The 12694-nt window shown below is 34.3% G+C and overlaps 1 protein-coding gene across 1 annotated transcript; it reads right to left on the minus strand.

The window, feature by feature from the left end:
• Positions 1–249: 249 nt before the first annotated feature.
• On the minus strand, positions 250–12664 carry LOC126820820 (ankyrin repeat and SOCS box protein 3). The gene is made up of 8 exons (XM_050548951.2): positions 12593–12664; positions 10943–11065; positions 10173–10271; positions 9604–9756; positions 8869–9126; positions 7723–7900; positions 6492–7231; positions 250–4447 (listed from the first exon to the last, which is right to left on the minus strand). Exons 2-8 carry the CDS (start codon positions 11037–11039, stop codon positions 4248–4250), a joined length of 1725 nt encoding a protein of 574 aa, XP_050404908.1. The 5' UTR covers positions 11040–11065; positions 12593–12664; the 3' UTR covers positions 250–4247.
• Positions 12665–12694: the final 30 nt, after the last annotated feature.

The following is a 12694-nucleotide window of genomic DNA, read 5'->3' on the forward strand; positions in this document are numbered from 1 at the left end:
TATCGAATTCCAATTGCCAAGCGATCTTTAATGTGCATGCAATGTGTACATGGCACCTTGTTTTTGTCCCGTCCGAATGACTATACATTGTCCCTTTGTCCTGTACTACTGACAAAGAAGAAAACCCTCCAGAAAATCCCGATGGACATTCTTGGCCAACACAGGGATGGGACCTCAGAATGTCTTACTCACTGATGCACTGTGGCTTCCCCTGTAACTTACATAAAACACACAGTTATCATACACAGATTGTAATTGGTCATTTTATTAACAATTATGTGATAAATTATTTAAAGAATTCATAATTCAACATTAAATAATGCATATGTTGGTTTCCATAGCTCTAGCTCAAATTACCTCCACTTCAACAAGAGAGGAGTCATTGAGACTATGGGTGTGTAAATGTATATACATGACTCTTAAATTTGGATTCATTATTAAATATTTCTTTAATTTCTTAATAATAGAATAAAAAGAAAAAAAAAATCTTGTATACATTAACAAATTTAAGTAAATTGTAAAAAAACAAAAGGCACACATCAAAATAATGTACATTAATTGTAGAAAAAAAAAGTTATTTGCATTATCAACTTTACATCCCAAAACAAAAAAATAATTTACTAAGATTCTGTTTCTGTGAAAATTGAAATTCTACATAGTTATTTATTATAAAGCCATAAAAGAAAATCAATCTTGAATATTGTCTGTGGTCCACAATTTGTAACGAATACAATATTAGCTCAACTGTGTACTTCTAACCAGAAAGTCTTGGGTTTGATACTCAGAAAGTACCCTTGAATTTTCCAGTGTGGTTATCCCCTTGTCAGTGGTGCAGAACGAAGCCCTGGCAAGGAACAGTGTTGAATGGGACAAAAACCAAAACAATGTCCTCCGTCCAAGTAGAGCATAAAACCCTTTATGCAAATGTTCTCTTTTTTTTCAGAGTGGACATAAATTTCATGACATGATTAGAGGAAAAATGGAATTGAGAACCTTAAAGGTTAGTCTATTCGTTGAGGTTTAACGTCTACTTCCACCAAGGGTGATATTGCAGATAAGTGTTTCCAGGGAAACTTGAAAGAGGAGCCAAATGAGAGGTTCGTCTTGAAACCTTAAAGGAGATGGCCAACATGTTTCTATGATTTTAAAATAGATTAGACTACAATGACGGCTATGTATATCAACATCTAACTCTTATACCTAGACACTTTCATTTAAACATACATTATGCAAGAGCTAAATCTGCCAACTGCAGGCCTTTTGTAGGCCTGAAATGTTGTCTAAATTATTAATTAGACATTAATTAACATATCTAGACCATAATCAACTCTCGTTGTCATCGCTAGCCTGCAATATATACTGGATTAGAACCCAGTCTGCTGCTTCTGATTAAATAAAAAAATGGATAATCAAGACTATGTTTTTTTATCATATCTACTTGAGTAATGATGATGTGGCTAGGCCCCAAATTCAATGCTAAATACTCGGTTCAGGGTGGATCAATTCGGGTGAAATGTTCAGCAAATTCCCTTCACATTATCTAGTTTTTAACTATTATAGTGAGAACTATCAGCTCTTTATCTAATCTCCCATAATGTATCTTTAAATATAACTGTAAAAAAAACATTATGTTTTTGATTCTTATACCCAGACACTTTCATTTAAATATAACAGTAAAATAAACATTATGTTTCTGACCTCAATTGTCTTATGACTGGAAGAGTAGAAAACCGAGTAAAAACAAGTTACATCAATTTCAACACACCAAATAAACAAATTTGACCAATTTGCTAAAACATCACCAATTTTCAATGTGGGGACGGATTGTTGAAAGATTAGATAGTATTGATGATGTTAATTAAACAGATTTGATAGTATTGATGATGTTAATAAAGCAGATCTTGTTAATAGTAGACCTTCAATGGTGGGCAGCTGGAAACAATGTCTATATCTATCATTATCTATCTTTTGTTAGAATCTGACGGACCATCTCCTTTAACCTACTATGATGAAAGGAGGTTGGGTGGATGAATGGTCTAAGACTTGCTCTTTACAACCTAAGGTCTATTAATTAATCAAGTGGCATGATTTCGATTCTCAGCTTGCACGTGACAAGGTATAGGCTCGCCTGTCCAACCTTCCAGGTTTTCTCAGGTCCTCTGGTTTCCTCCCACTGTTAAAGACCCAACCACCCCAGCGAATTATTGAAATTAATTTGAACTGTATGTTAGTCCCCATCAGATGATAATTACTGCTGCTAAATAGATTGAAAAAAATAACCTTTAGTGTTCACAAGAGTTGTCGTATATTTGTTCTTTTGTAGGTAATTAGGGGGCATTTAATAGACAATTTCATACAGATGACATTATAATTTTCGTCGTTTGAGGGTTCACAAGGTTCTAAAAACTAAAACAAGGGCTGTAACTCTGGAAGTAATCTACAGAAATTGTTGAAATTCGACAGACTTTTTCGTTTTACTAATTCAAATAATACATATCAATTTCATACAGATCGGATGATAAATTTTGTCGTTCGAACATTCACAAGGTTCAACAAAGTAAAACAAGGGCCATAACTCTAGAAGTAATTGACAGAAATTACAGACATTCAATAGGCTTCTTCATTTCACTAATTTAAATGATGCATATGAATTTCATACAGATCGGATGATAACTATTGTAATAAGAGCGTTCAAAAGATTCAACAAAGTGAAACAAGGGCCATAACTCAAGATGTAATTAACGGAAATTGCTGAAATTCAATAAGCTTCTTTGTTTTACTAATCTAAATGGTGCATATAAATTTAATACAGATAGGATAATAACTTTTGTCGTTAGAGCATTAACAAGGTACAACAAAGTGAAACAAGGGCCATAACTCACGCCGTAATTAAAGGAAATTGCTGAAATTCAATACGATTCTTCGTTTCACTAATTTAAATGATGCATATCAATTTCAAACAGATCGGATGATAACTATTGTCATTAGAGCGTTCACAAGATTCAACAAAGTGAAACAAGGGCCATAACTCTAGATGTAATTAACGGAAATTGCTGAAATTCAATAGGTTTCTTTGTGTTACTAATTTAAATGATGCATATAAATTTCATACAGATCGGTTGATAACTTTTGTTGTTAGAGCGTTCACAAGAAGCAACATAGTGAAACAAGGGCCATAACTCTAGATGTAATTAACAGAAATTGCTGAAATTCAATAAGCTTCTTTGTTTTACTAATCTAAATGATGCATATAAATTTCATGCGGTTCGGATATTAACTTTTGTCGTTAGAGCATTCACAAGGTACAACGAAGTGAAACAAGGGCCATAACTCACGGCGTAATTAATGGAAATTGCTCAAATTCAATAGGCTTTTTCTTTTCACTAATTTAAATGATGCATATCAATTTCAAACAGATCGGTTGATAACTTTTGTTGTTAGAGCGTTCACAAGGAGCAACAAAGTGAAACAAGGGCCATAACTCTAGATGTAATTAACGGAAATTGCTGAAATTCAATAGGCTTCTTTGTTTTACTAATTTAAATGATGCAAGTAAATTTCATACAGACCGGTTCATAACTTTTGTCGTTAGAGTGTTCACAAGGTGCAACAAAGTGAAACAAGGGCCATAACTCCAGACAAAATTAACGGAAGTTGTTGAAATTAAATAGGCTTCTTCATCTCACTAATGCAAACAACATATATCAATTTCAAAACAATCAGATGATAAATGTAGTCTGTAGAGTGTTCACGGCGACGGCAATATACGACCACATTTCCATGTGGGCGTATAAAAATGATATAGGACTATTTTCACATGCGGCGAGTAGCGTTTCTGCCATTTGTATTTCAATTCCAACTTAAAAGCAATCTTTTATGTGCTGTACACAAAAACTCTGGGGTTTCTTTGGTTCCCTTTTAAATGATTTGTATTCAACTCCAACTTTAAAGCAATCTTTTATGTGCTGTACACAAAAACTCTGGGGTTTCTTTGGTTCCCTTCTAAATGATTACACACTTTTTGGTCCGTCTTACAACAGGTACCTCCGACAAGTAGGAACTGGGCTTACAACTAGAAACGTTTCATTGACTAATTAATTACTGCGCGTACATATAAAAACTGTCAAAAAATCAATAAAGTTCAGTAACATTTTTACATAAAATCTTTCTATTTTTTGTCCCGTTCAATTTTTTTTTAGGCAGACACACTTCCCTTGTTCGCCATCAAGTACGAGCCAGATTAATATTTACAACTGGAAATTCTTCCACTGATTATTGAGTTGTAAAATATAACCACCTAAATTACCATATTCCTTAAATAATAGATAATCTTGTACAGTTCGTGGTAATAAAAACGATTGTATTCTTGACTCTGTATATTTTCCTTTCGATCCTAAATCTTTTACTATTTTTCTTCTGCACATATGACTCAATCGATGTGTGGACTCTGAAACGAAATAAAATAAAATCATTTTGAAATAAAAAAAAATCTTCATTAACCATGCATTATGCAGGAGCTAAATCTGCCTATTGCAGGTCTTTCTTTAGGCCTGAAATGTTTTCTAAAGTATTAATTAGACATTAATTAACTGGTCAAGGCCTTAATCAACTCTCAATGGCATCAGATTTCTCCGATATTAAATAGATTAGAATGGTTCAGCGATACTTTGATTAAATCAAAAATGGAGGACTGAGACTTGGCTTCGATCAACCAGTACGGTGGTTGAAATTATTACACACGTCTGTCAAACCTTCAAAGGTTAATATTTCGCTTGCAATAGAGTAATTTGAATGAAATTTTCAGTTTTATTCATTTTACATCATCTACTTTCGAACTATTATAGCAAGAATGGCTAGTTCTTTATCTAAATCTTAAATAATATATCTTTAATATAAATCAAATCTACATTCATTATGCTTTAATAAATACAAATTTGCTACAAGCGGTAAAACTGAACCTATTATGGATTTAACCATCACTCGACACAAATCAGGTCATTTCAAGACTAACATATGGTTCAATTTTATTTCAATAATTTGCTTGCGCGTAGGGGTCTTTAGCAATCTGATTCAAACACAGATCCAATTTCGTTCCGTTTTTATAGTTCAAAATTTCGATTTTACTTGTCTTTACTACACTTGCATCTGGAAGCGTTGTTATTTAACTCTTGTTCTGCTTGAAATGAGGGGTCAGCCAATCAAATGGTCTGTTCAATCGAGCGATTGAAATTTTTTGGCCGGAACTGTGGGTAGACATTAGCGGCAATAGAAATCAAAACAAAGCAAAAGTAGATAAAAAATACATGGCGGTTGATAATTGGTTAATCGAGTGACTGACGTAATCGGGTCAAATGTCGCTTGCTTGGTACCTGACGTCATAGAACGTGAACTCCCACTATAACTTGTAAGATCTACATGTAGTGTAGGCGATCGAAAGTATAAAAAACGAAACGAAATATAGATCTATATTTTAATTAGATTGGGGTCTTTAGCAGTGGGAGGAAACCAGAGGACCCGGAGAAAACCCACAAGGTTGGACAGACGACCTTACTCCTTGTCATATTCAACCGGGGAATCGAAACCACGCAAGTTGACTCAATGACAGACCTTATGATACAGCGCGCACATGCTAACCATTCGGCCATCCAAGCCAAACAACAACAAAACAAACACAATGGTAATGGCAATTGGCATTGTTTAACTCATGTACATTGGACATTTTAAGGCTGATGGGCGTATCAGTAGGATCTGCATATTTTGCAAGTAAAGTAATTTTGTTGTAATTTGCCTGAAAAGTATGAATCTTTTGGAATGCACAAATCTGAAAGCTAAATCTTACAGTTGTTTTTTTCAATGCCAGCTGAACAATGACTAGCGAAAATTGGAGATATTAAGCATGGCTGAAAGCAAAGCGATTTCTAGAATATCAATCTGATCAAAATAGTTTGTTGTGTTTTTTTATACTTTCAATGGCCTCCACTACATTAAGATCTGAATAACTATAGTGGGAGATCGTGTCAGGGTTCATATGAGCATCTTTTGATCCTATTATGTTAGTTTTTCGACTAAACAATCAGTGTCTGTGTTTTAAGTGGATATTCAGAGATACTACTTTTGCTCTGATTTGTTTTTAATCCTGACCAATGTATACCCATAGTTCCTTGTTCTACACACCATTTGATTGACTAATCTCTCACATCAACTAGAACATCGGTTATTCAACAAGTCTATCAAATCCTAGGGTAGCGAAGACAAGTAAAACAAAATTATGAACTATAAAAAAACAAAACGAAATGGGATCTGTATTTCAATCACTGCTGTCTTGGCCAAATTCTCCTCCCTGGCATTACACAAATGACCTTAGAAAATAAAATTACATTGTAGTCTCAGAATAACAGAAGTATTCTATTAACAAGACGTTAAACTGAATTCCTTCCCTTTTCCTGTCTTGATCAGTTTACATACATGTAGTGAAAAGTGTATAAACCCACCTTCAAGACACTTGATATTTTTCTTATCTTCAAATGTGAAGATTTCCAAGATGGCTTTATCAAGCGTTACATCATGCGATAAACACAATAATAAAGAAACCATAAACAGCACTAATTGGTAATTAGATTTTCTGAAGAGTGTAAATAACATGTTATCATTAATATGGTTCACTGAATCTCCTGATGTGATGTTGAACAATGATTCGGATTCAGCACCTGCCATGAATAAAGCCCAAATAAATATACTCCGTTCCACCACATCCACATTATCCATCGGACAATCCTTTAGTCCAGCTCTCGCAGCTAAAATCATGGCCAAATTACCATCACTATTGTGCAAATAAATATTTGGGTTAGCACCGGACCGAAGAAGAAGAATACACAACGCGTAGGATCCTTTCCATAATGCTGCCATTAATGGTGGCATCTCTTTAGGATGACGACTATTTGGACTGAGACCTGCTTCTATTAATAATTTGATTCCACCAATTGGACAGTCTGTCTGTAACTGGCACAAGACGGAACCGTGGGTTAATGGTGAGAATATTGATGTTAAGCGATCTAAGTCTGTTTGATCACTGTGTAATGGAAAGGACATGTGGGGATCCACTCCGTTCATGAGTAATAATCGTAGTATTTTTGTGTCTGGCAAGTGTAAGGCATTAATCAAGGGATGTAACTCTGTTGTATTTTCTAAAATTGGTGCAATATTGGTTACTGGAAGGAGGTGTTCAACACAACTGAAATTAAAGAAAGAGATTTTCTTAAATAAGGGTTACACTTTGCCTTTCATCATGGTTTAGACTTTGCACAATCTAATTCAAATTCGATCTTTAGGGATGAACTTGATTGATAAGTAAACCAACCTTTTCTTTGAAAAAAATTGATAATCAAATGTAATTTTTTTCTTCTTCTAAATTTCAGGTCTTTGGTTTAATTTTATTTTGAGGATATACAATGCTGATATAAATTTATAATGGATTTGAAAACAAGCTGAGGTCTTTAAATCAACAAATAATTTATGTAAATCTAATATAAATAATTGTTAACATTCTACCTCAATTAAAAGCAGAGTTATTGTTTCCGAAACACCATGTGGGATGGATGGACGGACAAACCCATAACACATATAATAGTCCTTTGCTTTCTTTGAAAGGCAGCTGACAAAATATATTTAAATTCTATTATTAAAATCTCAATTTAAATCTAACATCAATGATAGAAAAATCACCTATAGTGGCCTTTGTAAATAGCATATTGTAATGGTACACCTCCATTTTCAGACACAGCAATATTACCATCTGCCCCATATGATAATAACAAACGAACACATTCACTGTGACCTTCCTGTGCTGCTATCAGTAGTGGAGTAGCATTGTCAAAAGCTGCTACATTAACAATATCTTTTTCTGGAATAAATACAGACACATATAAATACCCATATAATTTTTTTTTTACAGAAACTGATTCTTTCTCCTCTCTTCATAACGGCTTTATTATATCTAGGTTCAGAGATTCTCAAGTCTGGTCTGATTTCCATCAATATCTGGATCTTGGACCAATAATAGTAGTGTTTGTAGTATGTTTTGGACCAGTAAACAGAGAGACAAAATGATTCGAACAGTTGGAATCATGCCATAAATATAAAGGGGAGGAGGGATGGGTCTTGTTTCACCTATATATGTCGGACATGTCCTAATCGAGTTTCCAACGGGAATATGCGTGATTGAACATCAGGATGTGGTTAATAATAACCAAAATTCTCCCAAACTATTGACCATTCTATTAAGGGATTCAGAATGAAAACTTATTGACACTATTACCTGAAGCTGACAATGACTTCTGGTAACCAAATTCTGACAACTATCAGCCACAAATAAAAATGTCCCTGGTCTTAACCAACCAACATTTTGCTGACATGGTAAAATATGTTTCTTTGTAAAACAAGGACGTATTACTATCAGTTGTCATGGAATCTTTTAGATAAAAATGGCCATTTATCTTTATCTTCTTATACAAGGAAATAGAGAGAGAGAAACAGGGTTTAGCGTCCACTGGACACAAACTAGGTCATTTTGGGACTAACATATGCTTTAATTTTATTTCAATAATTCGATTGCGCGTAAGGGTCTTTTAGCAGTGGGAGGAAACTGGAGGACCCAGAGAAAACTAACAAGGTTGGACAGGCAACCCTACTCTTTGTCATGCACAACCAGAGAATCGAAACCACGCCAGTTGACTCAATGACAGACTTTATGATACAACGCGCACATGCTAACCATTCGGCCACCCAACCCCGCTACAAGGAAATAAATTTTCATGGTGCTCCCAGGAATTCTATTAAATAAAGTTAGTAGTAACAATAATATTATCTTACCGTTATCATTCATTTCGGTGAGAATCAGTTTTAAACATTCAACATGTCCGGTATGAGCTGCCAAAAAGAGAGGACTTAATTTATTTTCTGTGTAAACATCAATCTGTGCATCATTTTGTAAAAGTAGGTAAAGAATATGTGCGAAACCTTTCTCGGCTGCGGCATGTATTGGTCTGTAACCAGTATATACCATACAATCTACATCAGCTTCACGTTTAATCAGCAGTTTAACACAGTCAATACTCCCATAATTCACAGCTGAAATAATTCAATATCATTTAAGTTCAAATCAGAGAGAGAGAGAGAGAGAGAGAGAGAGAGAGGGAGGGAAACCAGAGAACACAGAGAAAACCCATGAAGATGGACAGACCTTATGATCTAAAGCAAAGATGTTAGACTTTTCGGTCACCCAATCAACTAAGATCAAAACAGTAGGAATCATCCACAGCTGCATATACTACATGGCTAATGTTCTGTCCATTAATAACTGACTATCATCAAGACTTTCAGCATGTGATCAACTCCAAAAGAATCTTTCAACTTTGTTTCTAAATTTGACATAGCTTGCCAGACCACGAAACAGCATGGCGCAAGATTTTTTGGGAAAAGTTTAAGTACTATGAGATGAATTTCATAACAGCCAAAATTTGAATTCCCATGGCTCAATTCAGAATGCTAAGAGCTACTGCCTATGTCTATATTACAGCATGACATGAAATCTACCCTTTATCTTACCTTCCCATAATGGTGTAAAGCCTTCATTAGTAGCCATATTAACATCTGCATTAGTACATAAAAGTGTGTGAACACAAGATCTATGGCCTTGTCTAGCTGCTAATAGCAATGCTGTTTCCCCTTCAAATGTCTGCCAATTTACATCTACTGCCTCTAAAAAGTAAAGAAATACTTTGATTAATTAGTGATAAAAGTACTTAAAATAGTAGTAGAGTAGAGCTTGTGTTGCAGAAAAACCCAAATGCCCATTGGTTAGAAGTGTGTACACTATAAGAGATGGGGAGGGGATCTCCCTTAAAAGAGTAACAGAAGTTAGATTTGTGTAGCTGCTGAGTCAAAATCTGTTGCAGGCAGAGAGAGCAGACACAAGACTGGACTACAAATTATGGAGATTAATGTATGTCTGAATAGGAGATTAAGAACAAAGCTGGGAGATATTAAATATTCAATGCATCAAGGAGGAAAGGGAGGGGGGACATTCCAGTATAATTACATATTCTAAGTACAAAATTTATATACAGTAATAAATTATGCATTTATATGGTGCATCATATACAAGTAAGTACTACCTTGTCGCAGAAGAAATTCTAAACATCCTGGATTGCCATGAAAAGCAGCATCATGTAATGGTGTCCAACCTCGGTTATCTTTCACATCTACTGGTCTTCCTAATAAGCAAATGAAAATACTTTTTAGGAATCTGGAGATATCATAATCAAAATTATTATTCCATCATATACAGACTAAGCAAAAGGCATAATAATGAGCTCAGCTATCTTTAAAATGAACCCACTGAGAAGTAGAATTTACTGATAAGTGAAATAGCATGACAAATCTTGTGCTTCAAGATATATTTCTTTGGATTACTAGAACTGTAATTACTGGTTCATGTATTAGAATACCCTTCATATTTCATAAATAACCAGCCAAATACACACCTTCAGCATGGGATTTTATATTTCGAGATAGCATTTTAATAAGGTTTTTATGGGTTCTACAGAAGACCTAATAAATTTCCATTCCTGGAAATAAGGCACCTGTCACAGACATTGTCAGGGACCAAATCAGGCTTTATCGGGCACAATCCCTCTGGTGCCCGTCTTTTTGTCTGGCACTGATTTATCTTTTTCTACATTTTTATGAGTTATTAAAGATTCAGCATGTAAGATTTAGATAAAGAGCCAGCCAATGTTGCTATAATACATGTAGTTTAAAAATAGATAATGAAAAATGAATATATTGAAAATTTCGGTAAAATTCTTTAATCTGAGCAAAGTCATGACAGTTATATCAGACAACTCTTGATATAAATCTTATTGGTAAATGTAAAGATATTTACCATGCCACACTAGTTCTTGAAGATCAATCAAATCACCAGCCCTAGCAGCAGAACCAACAGTAGAACAACTATCAGGGTAGGCTTCTGTAAAATCCATCAGTACATCTGGGAACTCTTCTTATTCTATGGAAATACAAAGCATAGCAATCAATCCAATGGATATCTTCAATTTCTGGTGGTTTTTTTTCAACTAGTTTACTCTTAGCTTTTGAATTGTAAATGGGTCAAAATATATCAAACTGGGTTGATCTAACGTTTTATTTTCCTAAGTCAAGGGGTAAACTCAATACGTTTAAATTTTTTGTTTAAGACCATGTGGAAGTTGGCTTACTTAGTTTAGAGAGCCGACAGTGAACACAAACGAATATATAACACTGACTTAAAATTTTAGTGAATCAAACGGGTTTAGAAAGTGTGTTGTCCTAACAGAATTAAACCATAACAATCAAAATTAACTTTGGTCATAATGACCCAAAATTTTGTCATAATGGCCATAATTTGATCAAAACAGCACAAAAATATTAATATTACATATAGATACTTTGGAAACCTTAATTCAATTCCTGTAGAATAATTTATTCAATTCCTGTACAACTAAAATTCCTCTGAGGTACAATTCCTGTTTTATAATGCCTCTTGCACATTAAAGCAAATTTTACAACCATTTCCGCATGATTCAATATTTAATATTTTGAGGTGAACTTTCAGACAAGTTATTTTATCACATTATGGGATTTAATCTGCATATATATGTTATTAAACCCAGGTTTATCAATCCGTAGTCTCTGATAACTGGGGATGGGTCGGATGTTCGAATGATATAACATGTCACTTTTCAGGACTGGAAATAATGGTTTTAGATGTACTTGACAAAATGTAGCCTACGTCAGGCACTAATGCAATAGTACCTGACATAGACATATTAATATCAATAAATAAGACATATCAGTGCCAGACAAGATGACAGGCACCAGAGGTTTTGTGCCTGACGAAGCCTGAATCTGTGTCTGACATTGTAGTGTGACAGGCGCCTTAATTATTTCCAGGCTTGCACTTTTGATCATATACCGTCTAGACCGTACCATTGAGTACCATGGTTTTGATCCCACATTGTAAGTGACAAAGAGTATTAAAGGCGTTGACACCTAAAGACCTGTATGCGGAAGTGAATTTTTGAAATAAAATTGCATCATAAGTTAAGTCTCGTAATGACCTGTTTGCGTGGGAGAGCATTGATTCATTGAACCAAGTTTCTCTTTCTCTTTCTGAAAACTGGGACTGTTCCTTAAGTTTATCTGTTGACCTAAAATTTCTTTGAGACAGATTGCCACCCTACATAAAGCAAATCAACTTAGAAAACCCAATGAAATGGACAGTTTTAGTTATGACACAATTCAAACGGTTTGATCATTTCAAAGACTAAGAGCTCAAATCAAACGATTTAATCATTTCAAAACCAATTTGTTATTGTTAAATATGTTCTTGCACTTGCATGATCTATTTCATTCAATGAAAAATATTATTTATTAGTCATGCTTACTCAGTTTGTTGACATTATTTGTTGACTTGTATGATTATTATTCATTAATTGAAAATAAGTAAAACACCATTAATTATTCAAAATCGAAATGCAGAATATGATTTACTTACACCACACAATTATAAGAAAAACTTGGTTCATTCACAAGTTCAACGTCGACTTTTCTTGAAACTTCCTGACATTTGATTGGACAAAATTAATGTAATTGCGTT

The sequence above is a fragment of the Patella vulgata genome, chromosome 5 (genome assembly GCF_932274485.2).
Source record: "Patella vulgata chromosome 5, xgPatVulg1.2, whole genome shotgun sequence".
NCBI classification, from domain to species: Eukaryota; Metazoa; Mollusca; class Gastropoda; family Patellidae; genus Patella; species Patella vulgata.

What these genes read in the sequence shown, in the direction of transcription:
- LOC126820820 (XM_050548951.2), bottom strand. Translation starts at nt 11,039, where the DNA reads ATGGATTTTACAGAAGCCTACCCTGATAGTTGTTCTACTGTTGGTTCT. An exon ending in TCAAGAACTAGTGTGGCATG is followed by an intron (nt 10,272 to 10,942) that starts GTAAATATCTTT and finishes TTTGCTTATTAG; the next exon opens with GAAGACCAGTAGATGTGAAA. An exon ending in CTTTACACCATTATGGGAAG is followed by an intron (nt 9,127 to 9,603) that starts GTAAGATAAAGG and finishes GAATTATTTCAG; the next exon opens with CTGTGAATTATGGGAGTATT.